At 42.1% G+C, this 17,752-nt stretch overlaps 1 protein-coding gene across 2 annotated transcripts in view; it reads left to right on the top strand.

Moving 5' to 3' along the window:
• Positions 1-18: 18 nt before the first annotated feature.
• tat (tyrosine aminotransferase) overlaps positions 19-17,752 on the top strand; it is a 164,553-nt gene continuing 146,819 nt past the window's right edge. Inside the window, exons 1-3 of one of the 2 annotated variants that reach the window (XM_059993396.1) lie at positions 19-2,294; positions 14,756-14,921; positions 16,109-16,213. In XM_059993396.1, the coding sequence (XP_059849379.1) occupies positions 2,286-2,294; positions 14,756-14,921; positions 16,109-16,213 (280 nt within the window). In that variant the 5' untranslated portion in view covers positions 19-2,285. Of the gene's footprint in view, positions 2,295-14,716; positions 14,922-16,108; positions 16,214-17,752 lie in introns of those variants that run through there. The other variant, XM_059993395.1, reaches the window with a different exon arrangement.

Raw genomic sequence — 17,752 nt, 5'->3', positions numbered from 1 at the left:
TATGGTGACACCGCTAGGGAACCATCACGGACAGCTCAGTGATGGAGGAAATAACTGACCATCTTCACCGGCCTCTCTGTCATCGTCCTCACCGGCTCCTCGGTGATGGAGGCATTCACTGACCGTCTTCACCACCACCTTAGTGACAGAGAAACTTATTGACCAACCTCACTGCCAAATCAGTGATGGAGGAACTCACTGACTGACTTCACCTGCCCTCTGTAATGGAGGAACTCAGACTGTCCTCACCGGACCCCTGGTGATAGAGGAGCTTACAGACAGTCCTACTGTCCCCTCAGTTATGGAGGAACTCACTGACCATCCTCACCATCCCCTCAGAGATGGGAATACATGCTGATTGTCATTACCATCCCTTCAGTGTCTTCACCGTGCCCCCACTGACGAAGGAAATCACTGATCACCCTCACCGGCCCTTCAGTGATGGAGGTACTCACCGACCGTCTTCACCATGACCTCAGTGACAGAGGAACTTATTGAACATCCTCACTACCAAATCAGCAATGGAGGAGCTCATTGCCTGTCCTCGCCACCACCTGAGTTATGGAGGAACTCATTGACCATCTTCACCGGCCTCTCAGTGACAGAGGAACTCACTGATTGCCCTCACTGGCCCTCAATGATGCAGGAACTCACTGACCATCTTCACCACCACCTAAGTAATGGAGGAACTTATTGACTGTCTTCATGACCAAATCAGTGATGGAGAAGCTCACTGAGTGTCTTTACTGTTCTTCTGAATGATGAAGGAACTCACTGACCGACTTCACCGGCCTCTCAGTGACAGAGCAGCTCACTGACTGCTCTCACTGTTCCTTCAGTCATAGAGGGATTCAGTGACGATCCTCACCACCTTTGATTGGGATGGAGCTCGGCAGACAGAGACCATGAAAGGGACAGCAATACTTAAGATCATAGTGTCAATGACAGTTAAGAAACTGGCCCTTCGGTCCACCCATCTATGCTAACCTTGTTTGCTTATCTTAACTAACCCTAACCTTATTTGTCTGCTTTATTTCTGTATTCTTTTATGTCTTGCCTACTTAGGCGACTGTCCAAAAGCCTCTTAAATGTATTCTATATGATTCCACCAAACTCCTCTGACAGCTTGTTCTGGATATCAACTATGCTGTGTTTAAAAAAAAAACTTTTCCCTCAGATTCTCTTTTCTCACCTTAATCCTGTGCTTTCTTGTTTTTGATTCCCTTTCTCTACAAAAAGGGTTTTAACTATACACCTTAACTGTCCTTTATAATCTTATGTAGTTCTGCTAAGTCACCTCCTTCCAGGGAAAAGAAACACAGCCCGTAAAATCTCTCTTCATAACTAAAATCCTTTAATCCTTCTTGCTTTGCATGTCCTTTCTATACCATATCGATCAGAGCTCCTTCAATGCCTATTTAGATCGTAGAGTTAAGAACAGGCCATTCAGCTTTGTCTTTGCTAACCATAAATCAGCCATCTCACTATTTTCATTTCCTAGCACTCTGACCCTAATGATTCTCTCTGTTTGTTTGTCCAACACTGACATTAGACCACACATGATGCAAGATCTTCCTCAAGTCCACTCTAAATCTCTATGCCCTCTATCAGATTTCTCTGCAATGGGGAAAAGTTTCTCACTAACTACTCTCTCTATTCCCTTCATAATCATTATAATGTTCCATTCCCAATCCCTATATGCATTCCCCTCCATTGCAAGGAAAATAATCCAGTCCATCCTCATAAATGGACAACATCCTGAGGAATTTCCACACCAGTGTTTTTTGGTGCAGGAACATAAAGTATGTTGGTAAACTAGATCAAAAATTTTTTCGGTAGTTGGAGGCAGAGATTACTGATAGATCAGTATTTTTCTCTGTTTGGAACCCCAGGAACTTTGCTGAATAAAGAGATATTCGAATGAAAGTCCATTATGCACTAAAAGTGAAAGATAGTGAAGAAGACATTTTGGAATGTTTGTTAAGGCCCTGCCATTTACTTTCTATGTCATGACAGAATTTTACTTCCAAATGTGCATTACTTCACTCTCGTCTGGATTAAAATTTATTTGCCACAGCTCTATCCAACTTTCCAACTGATTTACACTTGCTTTCATAGGCTGAGACATTGTATAAAGGGAAGAAAAGAAGATGTTGATGGAACATGGAGGAACTCATCAGACAGTATTTGAGGAGGAAGATAAACGGTTAATTTTCATCTGGATTGCACTGAGAAGCCTGGAATGGAGCAGGAAGCCGCATTAGACAAGCACCAAGGAAGGACACATGGATATGGTAATAAGTCTTAGTGAGAACGTGGTCAAAGGGCAGTAAGATTCACAGAGGGGGAGCATTGAGGGTGGGTCTGAAAGAATTCCTCAAAAAAAGATTTTTTTTCAGGGCAGATGAGTCTCGAGGTGGAAGGGAAGAAAGTAAAAGGAGATCTGAAGGATAAGATTTCACATGAATGTTTGTACTATTTGGAATGAGCTTCCAGAGGAGATGTTGCAGGCAGATATAATTATATAATTTAAAAATCAATTGGACATGTACCCGAATAGAAAAGATACAGAGGAATACAGGCCCAGACATCCCACCTCTCCCGGAGGTTGCGGGAGTTTCCCACATATTGATAGCTGCTCCCTGATGCCTGCAAATTATATACAATATCCCGAAAAAAAAGAGAGAGAGGGAAAAATCCCTGATTGATCCTCCTTTCTGCTAAGCAGACCTATGAGTTTTCTCTGTGGGCGGGCTTTACAGTCAACCTCTCTCTCTCTTTCATTGTCCATCAGTTCAGTTTAGTGTCCTGCAGCACCATGGCAGAGTGTTCCAAAAAAAGGAAATATAAAATGTACTTAACATTAAGACAGAATTCAGAAGTCAGCTGTCTCACAAAACACTTGTGAATCTGATGTCTAGCAAAGTTAACAAATTCATTGACACAGACTGCTATGAGGTTGAGACTTCCAGCAAAATGCTGAAATCTGCCAAGGAACCCACATCACAGTACAAGGAAAGTTTGCAAAACAAATAGAAAAGCTATTTGCATTAGCATTTAGCTATTAGCATTGAGACTGCCAACAAAGTACTCAACTATATGTGTGTGTGTGTAAATAGTTTCAATATGTGATCAAATAAATTGTTGTGTTCCTTCATAATCAAACGTCCTGTATACATACACCCTTGGAGGTCGACTGGGGGGGGGGGGGGTGGATATGGGGTTGCAGGCAGCGGGGTGGTGGCGCTACCTCTCTGAAATGAGCTTTCTCAGGGTGGGATGTCTGCAGGCCTAAAGTGGGCAAATGGGATTAGTGTAAGCAGTCGACATGAATGAGTTTGGCCATACCTTTCTGTGATTCTGTACATTTACCATAACACTCCTGCTCTCATATTCTTTGATCTGGCTAATGGTAAGCCTTAATCATGTTGGAGGTATACACCAAGGTCCCCCTGATCTTTAATAATCCAAAGGATCCTTCTGTACATTATGCATATCTTACTCTTAAATTTCCTCCTTTTATCAGAACTAAATTTCATCTGTCACTGCCTTGCCCATCTTACCACCCTGAAGCCTACTACTTTCCTCATTAGGGTTATCAGAAGCAGTAAGAGTGCCTTTGTATATGACTAGTCACAGGCTTGCTAAAATTGAAAATTGAAGCCCTCCACCATCACCCTCTACCTCTTATTACCAACTTTGGATCCAATTTTTCAACTTAGATACATGGGTCTTAATCTTTTATACATTTCTCATGACAGAATATTATCAGAGAACTTATTAAGATCCATGCAGACTACATAAGATATAAGAACAGAATTAGGCCATTTGGCTTATCGAGTCTGCTCCACTATTTCATCGTGGCTGATCCAATTTTCCTCTCAGCCCCAATCTCCTGCCTTCTCCCTGTAACCTTTCATGCCCTGACCAATCAAGAATCTATTAACCTCTGCCTCAGGTATATCTATAAAGATGACCTGCATAGCCGCCTGTGGAAAAGAATTCCACAGATTCACCATTCTCTAGCTTAAACAATTCCTCCACATCTCCGTTCAAAATGGACGCTCTTCTATTCCGAGGCTGTGTCCTCCGTACTTGGACTCTCCCACCATGGAAAATATCCTCTCCACATCAACTCTATCAGGGCATTTCACCATTCAATAGGTTTCAATTAGTTCACCCCTCATTCTTCTGAATTCTAATGAATGCAGGCACAGAGCCCTCAAGCACTCTTCATATGACAAGCCATTCAATCCTGGAATCAATTTTGTGAACCTCCTTTGAAACCTCTCCAGTTTTAGCACATTCTTTCAAAGATAAGGGACACAAACCTATTCACAATACTCCAAATGAGGCCTCTTCAGTGACTTATAAAGTTGCAATATTACATCCTTGCTTTTATATTCTAGTCCTCTTGAAATGAATGTTAACATTGCATTTGCCTTCCTCACCACACACTCAACCTGCAAATTAACCTTTAGGGAATCCTGCACAAGGACTCCCAAGATCCTTTGCACCTCAGTTTTTTGTATTTTCTCCATTTAGAAAATAGTCAACCCTTTCATGTCTTCTACCATACACTTTCTAACACTATATTCCATCTGCCATTTCTTTGCCCATTCTTCTATTCTGTCCTTTAGTAGCCTCTCTACTTCCTCAAGTCTACCTACCCCTTTGTCTATCTTCATATTGTATGTAAACTTCGCAACAAAACCATCAATTCCATCAACCAAATCAATGCCATATAGCATAAAAAGCACTGACCCCTGTGGAAAACCACTAGTCACTGGTAGCAATCTGAAAAGGTTCCCTTGCCTCCTACCAATCAACCACCAATCTATCCATGCTAGAATCTTTACTGTAATAGCATGGGCTCATGTTAAACAGCCTCATGTGTGGCACCTTGTCAAAGGCCTTTGGAAAATCCAAGTACACAACTTCAACCAATTCTCCTTTGTCTATCCCACTTGTTACTTCTTCAAAGAATTCCAACAGATTTGTTATGCAAGATTTCCCCTTGTGAACCAGGCTAACTACAACCTATTTTATCATGTGCCTCCAAGTACCCTGAGACCTCATCCTTAATGATCACCTCCAACATCTTCCCAACAACTGAGATCAGACTAACTGACCTCTAGTTTCCTTTCTTCTGCCTCTCTCCCTTCTTGAAGAGTGGAGTAATATTTGCAATTTTCCAGTCCATAAGATATAGGAGCAGAAGTAGGCCATTCCACCCATTGAGCCTGCTCCACCATTCAATCATGGGCTGATCTAATTCTTCCAGTCCCCCCCACTCCCATGCCTTTGATGCCCTGGCTAATCAAGAATCTATCTATCTCTGCCTTAAATACACCCAATAACTTGGCCTCCACAGCCACTCATGGAAACAAATTCCACAGATTTACCACTCACTGACTAAAGTAATTTCTCCGCATCTCAGTACTAAATGGACATCCTTCAATCCTGAAATTGTGCCCTCTTGTCCAAGAATCCCCAACCATGGGAAATAACTTTGCCATATCTAATCTGTTCAGGTCTTTTAACATTTGGAATATTTCTGAGAGATCCCCCCTCATTCTCCTAAAATCCAGAGAATACAGCCCAAGAGCTGCCAGATTTTCCTCTTATGGTAACCCTTCCATTCCTAGAATCAGTCTTCTGGAATCATTCCTAGAATCTGGTGATTATTGAAAGATCATTACTAATACCTATACAATCTCTTCAGCCAGCTCTTTCAGAACTCTGGTGTGTACACCATTTCATCTGGTGACTTTAAGACCTTTCAGTTTCCCAAAAACCTTCTACACCTTCCACATGGTAGGCTTATTCGGAAAGTCAGAAGGCATGGGATCCAGGGAAGTTTGGTCAGGTGGATTCAGAATTAGCTTGCCTGCAGAAAGCAGAGGGTCATGGTGGAGAGAGTACATTCTGATTGGAGGGTTGTGACCAGTGGTGTCCCACAAGGATCAGTTCTGGGACCTCTACTTTTTGTGAGTTTTGTTTACGACCTGGATGTGGGGGTAGAGGGGTGGGTTGGCAAGTTTGCAAACGACACTAAGGTTGGTGATGTTGTGGATAGTGTAGAAGATTGTCGAAGATTGCAAGAGACATTGATAGGATGCAGAAGTGGACTGAGAAGTGGCAGATGGAGTTCAACCCGGATAAGTGTTAGGTGGTACACTTTGGAAGGACAAACTGCAAGGCAGAGTACAAAGTAAATGGCAGGATACTTGGTAGTGTGGAGGAGCAGAGGGATCTGGGGGTACATGTCCACAGATCCCTGAAAGTTGCCTCACAGGTAGATAGGGTAGCTAAGAAAGTTTATGGGGTGTTAGCTTTCATAAGTCGAGGGATAGAGTTTATGAGTCGCAAGATAATGATGCAGCTCTATAAAACTCTGGTTAGGCCACACTTGGAGTACTGTGTCCAGTTCTGGTTGCCTCATTATAGGGAGGATGTGGAAGCATTGGAAAGGATAAAGAGGAGATTTACCAGAATGCTGCCTGGTTTAGAGAGTGTGCATTATGATCAGAGATTAAGGGAGCTAGGGCTTTACTCTCTGGAGAGGAGGAGGATGAGAGGAGACATGATAGAGGTGTACAAGATATTAAGAGGAATAGATAGAGTAGACAGCCAGCGCCTCTTTCCCAAGGCATCACTGCTCAATACAAGAGGACATGGCTTTAAGGTAAGGGTGGGAAGTTCAAGGGGGATATTACAGGAAGGTTTTTTACTCAGAGAGTGGTTGGTGCGTGGAATGCACTGCCTGAGTCAGTGGTGGAGGCAGATACACTAGTGAAATTTAAGAGACTACTAGACAGGTATATGGAGGAATTTAAAGTGGGGCGGTTATATGGGAGGCAGGGTTTAAGTATCGGCACAACATTGTGGGCCAAAAAGCCTGTACTGTGCTGTACTATTCTATGTTCTATGTTCTCCCTAGTAATGGTAACTTCATACACTTCATGACCCCTGACATCTTCCACGGTCCACAGTGAAGACTGATTCAAAATACTTATTCAGTTCATCTGCTATTTCATTGTCTCCCATTACTATCTTTCCAGCTTCATTTTCCAGAAGTCCAATAACCGCTCGTGCCCATCTTTTACTCTTTATGTATCTGAAGAAACTTTTGCTATCCTCTTTAATATTACTGACTAGCTGACTTTCGTATTTTACCTTTACCTTCTTAATTTCTTTATTTTGGTTGCCTTGTTTTGGCTTTTAAAAGCTTCCTAATCTTCTAATTTCCCACTAATTTTTGCTCTATTATATGCTCTCTCTTTGGCTTTTATGTTGGCTTTGACTTCTTTTGTTTGCCACATTTGTATTCCTTTAGAATAGTTCTTCCTCTTTGGTATGTATATATACACTGTGACTTCCGAATTGCTTCCAGAATTTTCAGCCATTGCTGCTGTACCGTTATCTTACCAGTGTTCTTTTCCAATCAATTCTGGCCAACTCCTCTCTCATGCCTCTATAATTCCCTTTACTCCACTGTAATACTGATATATCTTACTTTCTTGTAAGTTTACTGATGACACAAAGGTTGGAGATGTTGTGGTTAGTGTAGAGGGCTGTCAGAGGTTACAGCGGGGTATCGATAGGATGTGAAACTTGGCTGAGAAGTGGCAGATGGAGTTCAATCCAGAGAAGTGTGAGGTGGTTCATTTTGGTAGGTCAAATATGATGGCAGAATATAGCATTACTGGCAAGACTTTTGGAAGTGTGGAGGATCAGAGGGATCTTGGGGTCCGAGTCCATAAGACACTCAAAGCTGCTGCACAGGTTGACTGAGTGGTTAAGAAGGCATACAGTGCATTAGCCTTCACCAACCGTGGGACTGAGTTCAAGAGCTGAGAGGTATTGTTGCAGCTCTATAGGACCCTGATCAGACTCCACTTGGAGTACTGTGCTCAGTTCTGGCCACCTCACTACAGGAGGATGTGGAAACTATAGAAAGGGTGCAGAGGAGATTTACAAGGATGTTGCCTGGATTGGGGAGCATGCTTTATGAGAACTGGTTAAGTGAACTTTATCTTTTCTCTTCAGAGCGGTGGAGGATGAGAGGTGACTTGAACGAGGTGTATAAGATGATGAGAGGCATTGATCATGTGGATAGTCAGAGGCTTTTTCCCAGGGCTGAAATGGCTAACACGAGAGGGCACAGTTTTAAGGTGCTTTGAAGTAGGACAGAGGAGATGTCAGAGGCAAGTCTTTTACGCAGAGAGTGGTGAGTGCATGGAATGGGCTGCTGTCAACGGTGGTGTAGACGGATATGATAGGGTCTTTTAAGGGGCTCCTGGATATGTACATGGAACTTAGAAAAATAGAGGGCTATGGGTATCCTTAGGTAATTTCCAAAGTAACTACATGTTCGGCACAGCATTGTGGGTGTAAGGGCCTGTATTATGCTGTAGGTTTTCTATGTTTCTATGTCTAACATTACCTCATGGCTCTTGAACTCAATCCCACAGTTGATGAATGCCAACACACCATATGCCTTAACAGCACTGTTAACCTGCGCAGCAGCTTTGAGTGTCCTATGGACACGGACCCCAACATCTCTCCACACTGCCAAGGGTCTTAGCATTTATATTATATTCTGTCTTCAAACTGAACTTACCAAAATGAACCACTTCACACATATCTGGGTTGAAGTCCATCTGCTACTTCTCAGCCTAGTACTGCATCCTGTCAATGTTTCGCTGTAACCTCTGACAACCCTCTAGACTATCCGCAATATCCCCAACCTTTGTGTCATCAGCAAACTTGCTAACCCACCCTTGTACTTCTTCATCTAGGTCATTTATAAAAATCACAAAGAGAAGGCATCCCAGAACAAATTCCCGAGGAACGTCATGGTCATTCCATGCAGAATATGTACTACTTACAACCATCTGTTGCCTTCTGTGGACAAGCCAATTCTGGATCCACAAAGCAAGGTCTCCATGGATTCCATGCCTCCTTACTTTCTGAAGGAGCCTTGCATGGGGTACTTTATCAAATACCTTACTGAAATCTATATACACTATATCAACTGCTCTACCTTCCTCAAAGTATTTTGTTATATACTCAAAGAATTCCATCAGGCTCATAAGGCATGACCTGCCCTTGACAAAGCCTTGCTGACTATCCCTAATCAGATTATATCTCTCCAAATGCTCATAAATCCTGCCTCTCAGGATCTTCTTCAACAACTTGCCCATCACTGTCATAGTCACTGTTTTCTAATTTCCTGGGTAATCACTACTCCCTTTCTTGAACAAGGGAACAACATTCACAACCCTCCAATCCTCTGGTACTTCTCCCATCTTTACTGATGATGCAAAGATCATCGCAAGAGGCTTTGCAACCTGCTCCCTCACTTCCCAAAGTAGCCTGGTGTATATCTCATCGAGTCCCAGTGACTTATCTAATTTAATGCTTTTCAAAACCTCCAGCACATCCTCTTTTTAATGTCTTTATGCACAAGCGTTTCAGTCTGCTGTAAGTCATCTCCACAGTTACCAAGGTCTTTTTCCCTGGTGAATACTGAAGCCAAGTTTTCATTAAGTGCCTTTGCTACCTCCTCCGACTCCGTGCACATGTTTCCACCATTGCACCTGATTGGTCCTATTCTCACACAGCTCATCCTCTTGCTCTTCACGTACTTGTAGAATACCTTGGGGTTTTCCTTAATTCTGCTCACCAAGGCCTTTTCTTGGTCCCTTTTGGCTCATCCTAATTTCATTCTTAAGCTCCTTCCTAGCAACATTGTAACTTTCTAGAGCTCTAATAGTACCTAGTTTCTTGAACCTTTCATCAGCTTTTCCTCTTAATTAGATTTTCTGCATATTTTGTACACCATGGTTCTTTAACTCTACCATCCTTTCCTCATGTCAGTGGAACATACCTATGCAGAACTCCATGCAAATGTTCTCTGAACTTTTGCCACATTTCTGCCATGCATTTCCCTGAGAACATCTGCTCCCAATTAATGCTTCCAAATTAAATGTTTTCCCAAATTGTCTGCTCCTATCCCTCTCCAGTGCTATGGTGAAGGAGATAGAGTTGTGGTCACCTCCTCCTCCATCAAGAGATCTGACCCCTGACCAGGTTTATTTCCCAATACCAGATCAAGTACAGACTCTCCTCAAGTTGGCTTATCTACATATTGTGTCAGGAAACCTTCCTGAACACACCTAACAAACTCCACCCTATCTAAACCCCTTGCGCTGAGGAGATTCCAATCAAAATTAGGAAAGTTAAAATCTCCCATCACGACAACCTTATTATTATTGCACCGTTCAGAATCTGCCTCCCTATCTGCTCCTCGATATCCTTGTTACTATTGAGGGGACTATAAAAAACACCTAGTAGAGTTATTCCACCTTCCCCGTTTTTGACTCAATAGACCATTCTTTCATGACTTCTTCCATTTCTGCAGCCATGACACTATCCTGAATTAGCAATGTCACGCACCCACCACTTTTGCCTCCCTCTCTGTTCTTGTTGGAACATCTGAAGCCTGGCACACTCAGCAGCCATTCCTGCTCCTGAGACATCCAAGTCTCTGTAATGGCCACAATGTCACAGTTCAACATATTGTTTCACACTCTAAGTTCATCCGCCTTGGAGAATATAGAACATAGAACATAGAAAACCTACAGCACAATACAGGCCCTTCGGCCCACAAAGCTGTACCAAACATGTCTTTACCTTAGAAGTTACCATGGGTTACCCATAGTCCTCTATTTTCCTAGGCTCCATGTGCCTATCCAGGTGCCTCATAAAAGACTCTATTGTATCCACCTCCTCCACCATCCCCTGCTGCCCATGCCACACGCTCACCACTCTCTGCATAAAAAAACTTACCTCTACCATTTCCTCTGCACCTAATTCCAAGCACCTTAAAACTGTACCTTTTTGTGCTAGCCATTTCTGCCCTGGGAAAAAGCTTCTGACTATCCACAAGATCTATGCTTCTCATCATCTCATATACCTCTATCAGATCACCTCTCATCTTCCAAGGAAAAAAGACTGAGTTCACTCAACCTATTCTCATAAGGCATGCTCCCCAATCCAGGCAACATCCTTGTAAATCTCCTCTGCACCCTTTCTATAGCTTCCAGATCCTTCCTGTAGTCAGGCAACCAGAACTGAGCACAGTACTCCAAGTGGGGTCTGACCAAGGTCCTATATAGCTGCAACGTTATCTCTTGGCTCTTAAACTCAATCCCACGATTGATGAGGGCCAATGCACCATATGCCTTCTTGACCACAGTCAACCTGTGCAGCTGCTTTGAGCGTTCTATGGATATGTACCCCAAGATCCCTCTGATCCTCCACACTGCCAAGAGTCTTGCCATTAATACTGTATTCTGCCATCATATTTGACTTACCCAAAAGAACCACCTCACACTTATCTGGGTTAAACTCCATCTGCCACTTCTCAGCCCAGTTTTGCATCCTTTCGATGTCCCGCTGTAACCTCTGACAGCCCTCCACATTATCCACAACATCCCCAACCTTTGTGTCATCAGCAAATTTACTAACCCATCCCTCCACTTTCTCATCCAGGTCATTAATAAAAATCACAAAGAGTAGAGAACAGATCTCTGAGGCACACCACTGGTCACCAACCTCCATGCAGAATATGACCCATCTACAACCACTCTTTGCCTTCTGTGGGCAAACCAGTTCTGGACCCTCAAAGCAATGTCCCCTCGGATCCCACGCCTCTTTACTTTCTCAATAAGCCTTGCATGGGGTACCTTATCAAATATCTTGCTGAAATACATATGTACTACATCCACTGCTCTTCCTTCATCAACGGATTTCATCACATCCTCAGAAAATTCAATCAGGCTCGTAAGGTATGACCTGCCCTTGACAAAGCCATGCTGACTATTCCTAATCATGTTATACCTCCCCAAATGTTCATGAATCCTGCCTGTCAGGATCTTCTCCATCAATTTACCAACCACTGAAGTAAGACTCACTGGTCTATAATTTCCTGGGCTACCTCTACTCCCTTTCTTAAATAAAGGAACAACATCCGCAACCCTCCAATTTCCAGAACCTCTCCCATCCCAATTGATGATGCAAAGATCATTGCTAGAGGTTTAGCAATCTCCTCCCTCACCTCCCACTGTAGCCTGGGGTACATCTCATTCAGTCCCGGTGACTTATCCAACTTGATGCTTTCCAAAAGCTCCAGCACATCCTCTTTCTTAATATCTACATGCTCAAGCTTTTCAGTCTGCTGAAAATCATCACTACAATCACCAAAATCCTCTTCCATATTGAATACTGAAGTAAACTATTCATTAAGTACCGCTGCTATCTCCTGTGGTTCCATACACACTTTCCCACTGTCACACTTGATAGGTCCTATTCTTTCACGTCTTATCCTCTTGCTCTTCACATACTTTTACAGCCTTTGTACACCATGGTTCCTGTATCCTACAATAACTTCCCTGTCTCATTGGATGGTACCTATACAGAACTCCACACAAATATCCCCTGAATATTTGTCACATTTCTTCCGTACTTTTCCCCGAGAACATCTGTTTCCAATTTAAGCCTCCCATTTTCTGCCTGATAGCCTCAGAATTCCCCTTACTCCAATTAAGCACTTCTCTAACTTGTCTGTTCCTATCTCTCTCCAATGCTATTGTAAAGGAGACAGAATTATGATCACTATCTCCAAAATGCTCTCCCACTGAGAGATCTGACACCTGACCAGGTTCATTTCCCAATACCAAGTCAAGTACAGCCTCTCTTCTTGTAGGCTTATCTACATATTGTGTCAAGAAACCTTCTGGAACACACCTAACAAACTCCACCCCATCTAAACCCCTTGCTCTAGGGAGACGCCAATCAATATTTGGGAAATTAAAATCTCCCATCATGACAACTCTTATTATTACACCTTTCCAGGATCTGTTTCCATATCTGCTCCTGGATATCCCTGTTACTATTGGCAGGCCTATAAAAAACACCCAGTAAAGTTACTGACTCCTTCCTGTTCCTAACCTCCACCCACAGAGACTCCATAAATAAATCCCTCCATGGCGCCCACCTTTTCTGCAGTCGTGACACTATGTCTGATAAACAGTGCCACGCCCCCACTTCCTTTGCCTCCCTCCCTGTCCTTTCTGAAACATCTAAAACCCGTCACCTTTGAAATTCCTCACTTTTAAACTCTTCTCACTGTTCTCACTGGCTGATCTCCACACACTTGTGCAAGCATGCCCCATTCAAACCGCTGAAGAAATAGCCTCTACACTCATTTTTAATCATTTGTAGCTTGGTCCAGGTGCAACTCTCCATCTGTTCTCCTGACAATAGGATCTAAAATTCAAGCTCAAATTCTCTGTGGCCAACCTCTTACGTGCTCTAGCCCTGACCCCACCAAACCAGGATGGAACCTTCTCCAAGTTCGCCCTAAAACCCTAAAGGTTAACTTGGAAGTTGAGACGGTGGTGATGCGGAAGGCAAATGCAATGTGAGCATTCATTTCAAGAGATCTAGAATACAAGGGCAGGGATGTGATGCTGAGGCTCTAGAAGGCAGTGGTGAGGCCTCACCTTGAGTACTGTGAACAGTTTTGGGCTTCTCATCTTTGAAGAGATGTGCTGGCATTGGAGAGGTTCCGGAGGAGGTTCACAGGGATGATTTCAGGAATGAAAGTGTTATCATATGAGGAATATTTGATGGCTCTGGATCTGTACTCACTGGAGTTTAGAAGGATGTGGGGGAATCTCATTGAAACCTATTGAATATTAAAAAGCCTAGACAGAGTAGATGTGGAAAAGATGTTTCCCATGGTGGGAGAGTCTAGGACAAGAGGGCATAGCCTCAGGATAGAGGGGTGTCTATTCAAAACAGAGATGCGAAGAAATTTCTTCAGCCAAAGGATGGTGAATTTGTGGAATTTGTTCCTATGTGCAGCTGCGAAGGCTTAGTCATTGGGTATATTTAAGGCAGAGATTGATAGGTTCTTGACTGGACATGGCATCCTAATACTGGAAGGTGAGAGATTCTGGACTGAATGACAAGTTGTGCATGGACCAAACAAATCACATTAAAAGCAGAGATAATATTTGCAAAGCCACTCATTGGGGTTGGTGCAGAGTTGTGGTGTACTAGTGTGCTCTGTACAGTACTGGATTAAGTTTTACCATTATTGAGAAATTTGTTTGTTTTCTTTTTCATGTTGGACAGTTTAGAAAAGTAAATGCCAGAGATCAGAGGTGGAATTGAGCTTGATGTCAGTGACCGGGCACAGCCTACTTTTTAGACCAATAGATGGAAGAACTAGCTCCCCACCCAACCCACATCAGTTTCTAGATTTATTCAGTATTTCAATAGCACTGGGACTCGTCATCTTACCGGACATCCTTTCAACTTTCCCCACTGTCAGGTAACCCATATATTTAGAACAAAAGATAATTCACCAAACTGTGTTTAATTGGCATTGTTTTTATTTCTTAAATCAGTCAGATCAGCAAAAGAACATATCTAAAACTACTTACGAATAGAAATTCTGCTTTATGAACTATTACCATCCTTCTCTCTCTTCCTGTTCCTCTATTCCTTCCCCCATTCCTTTGCCTCACCACCCCTTCATCCCCTCTTTTTCCTTCATCTTCTCCCTTTTATCTAGTTGCTTCTTTTCAGTTCTTTTCTTTTGAAATCTGTTATCATCATCTTGATTATTTTCAGTGACATGGCTAGTGAAAGTTTGCTGATCCTTGATTCCATCCAGACTGACATTGGCTTCACTCATTCTGGGAGGTTAAAGTCATGCCATACCGATTGGAATATTCAGGCTTCCGAAATGTCAAAACGTACTTTCAACCCAATCCGTACCATTGTGGACAATATGAAAACCGAGCCAAATCCCAAGAAGGCCATGATTTCACTCTCTATTGGTAAGAGATAGCGTACAATGATTTGCACTTTATAAGAGAACTGAGCTCATACAATCATGGGCTATTATATTTATTTTTTTATTTTATTTAAAGATACAGTGTGGAATAGGCCCTTCCAGCCTTCAACCTATATTTAACCCTAGCCTAATCATAGGACAATTTATAATGACCAATTAACCTACTAACTGGTACGTCTTTGGACTGGGGGAGGAAACCCATGTGTACACTTGCTTACAGAGGACACTGGAAATGAACTCCAAAGTCCAATGCCCAGAGTTGTAATAACATTACACTAACTGCTATGCTAATATGGCACCTATTTTGTCAGTTCAGATTGGGGTAAAGATTGATTGAAAATGGATAAGTTTGAAGTAAACACAGTGTGATTCATGTGTCAATCTGAATGCATCTGTATAGTCTAATTCACAGGATATGAAATGAATGTTGTGGACTTTGTGGGATTTCACTCAGTTTTCTGAAGGATTGTTGTGATTTTGTAGCTGATACATATTTAATTTTTTTTTTATGTTCCTTTGGGGATAGTAGGAAAATGACATTGGAGTTGGGGAGACAGAAAAGACGGGAGGTTGCTAAGATAGATCAAATTAGTAAATTGGTTTATTATTGTTGCGAATACTAAGGTCCAATTAAAACTTTTCTTGTACACTATTCATACAGATCATTTCATTTCAACAGTACATTGTAGTAGTATAAGGTAAAATAATAACAATGCAGTGTAAAGTCTTAGTTAAAGTGATAGTGCAGTGCAGATACACAATAAGGTGCAACATCATAGCAAGATAGATTGTGAGGTAAAGAGAACCATTTTATCCTTGAGCCTGGTGGTACATGCTTTCAGAGAATTTAGGAATCAGTCAGGGAATTGGAGCTTCGGCTTGATTTATTGCTTGTGGAGGTGTTCAGTGAAGTTGCAAGGGAAAGAAGGGATCCTGGTGGGAGAAGGGTGTAACAACTCTAATTTGAGATTATGTGTAGAAAATAATGTTACAATTTCTATTTGAGTTCTTGCTGGGAGGATAAACCTATTGGTCCATGGTACTGTTTACCCTTTACATGTGTAAAGGAGCTGCTTTCCCAGACCTCAAAGTTTAATTCTGAAAAAAAATAAGCATCCTCATGAGCCTAATGTTGAATGTGTCAATAATATGACTATCTTTTTATTAAAGGTGATCCCACAGTTTTTGGGAACCTTCCAACGAATGAAAAGATTTTGCAGGCCATGAAAGAAGCAGTGGACTCGGGACAATTCAATGGCTATGCACCTTCCGTAGGTACTGACTTAGAGTTCCAATGCAGTGTTATGGCTAGGTAATAAACTACATCTGAATTTTGATTCTCATTATAGACAATTTATACCATTTCTGCTGTATGTGTGTTAACTTCTGAGAATTGAAGAAATTTGGCTCAAATGAAATGGAAACAAGGATTGACCACTACTCAGGAAATGAACAAATTATCTTTAAAATACTAGTTTGGTTACTGGTCTGCTAGTGAAAACAAAGTAAATAAAGACTATCTAACATAATCCTTTGTGACTTTGAAACCCTATAAATTTTCTCTGCTCTTATGTCTTTAATTAGTCCACACACCTAAGTACATCAACCATGGGTATCATACAATTTGTTATTTTTTTTTATTACAGTACAGGAAGAGGTTGTTTATTTCTCTCATCCATGCCAGCTCCCAGCAACTGAATAACATCTGCCCTATTCCTCTCCTTATTTCCAGATAGTCTTAAAACCTGATGGTTGGTATGGACATGGTTTCTCTATGCTTCTATGAACCCCCTATCAGCTCAAATATGCTTGCCTCAGTCCCAACTACTTTGCTCCATGTTTGGAGATTATGATACATGATTCTGGAGACATGCTCAGGAGATATAATCCCTACAACTAGTTTGTCCAGTCCTGTCAGGCACACTTTCAGTGCCGATGCAGGGCTTCTATCCAAAATGTTGTCTATTCCTTTGACTCCACCGAGTCAAAGGAATGCTGCCTGGTCCACTGAGTTCCTCCAACAGATTTTCTCTTTGCTCCAGATTCCAACATCTGCATTTTTTGTGACTCCTGTCAGAATTTTCTATGCTTCAATGAACATAGAACATGGAATATTACAGCACAGAGCAGGTGCTTCAGCCCATGATGTTGTGCTGACCTTTTAACCTATTCTTTCCTACCACATAACCCTCCATTTTTCTATCATCTGTGTGCCTATCTAAGAGTTTCATAAATGCCCCTGACATATCTGCCTCGCATTAGGGTGCAAAAAAAAAAATTAGCTCTGACATCCCCCCTATACGTTTCTCCAAACACCTTAAAATGATGTCCCCTTGTATTATACATTTTTTCCCTTGGACAAAGTTTCTGTTTATCCACTCTATTTATGCCTCTTTTCTTGTACACCTCTATCAAGTCACTTCTCATCCTCTTTCACTCCAAAGAGTAAAGCCCAGATCACTCATTCTATCTTCTTAAGACATGCCCCCTATTCCAGGCTGCATCCTGGTAAATTCCCTCTGCAGCCCCTCTAAAGCCTCTATATCCTTCCTATAATGAGGTGACCAGATATGAACACAATATTCCAAATGTGGCCTAACCAGGGTTTAAAGAGAGGCAACATAACCGTAAAGCTCTTGAACTCAATCCCTGACCAAAGACAGCCAACAAACTGTATACCTCCTTGACAACACTAACAACTTGTGCAGCATCTTTGAGGGAGTTGTGGACTTGGACCGCAAGATCCCCATTCTTCCTCACTGCCAAGTAACCTATCGTTAACCCTGCATTCTGCCTTCAAATTTGACCTTCCAA

This window comes from Hypanus sabinus, chromosome 17, assembly GCF_030144855.1.
Source record: "Hypanus sabinus isolate sHypSab1 chromosome 17, sHypSab1.hap1, whole genome shotgun sequence".
In the NCBI taxonomy this organism is placed as follows: domain Eukaryota; kingdom Metazoa; phylum Chordata; class Chondrichthyes; order Myliobatiformes; family Dasyatidae; genus Hypanus; species Hypanus sabinus.
Note: the sequence above shows the minus strand (reverse complement) of the source record. Positions and strands in the feature narration are given on the sequence as shown.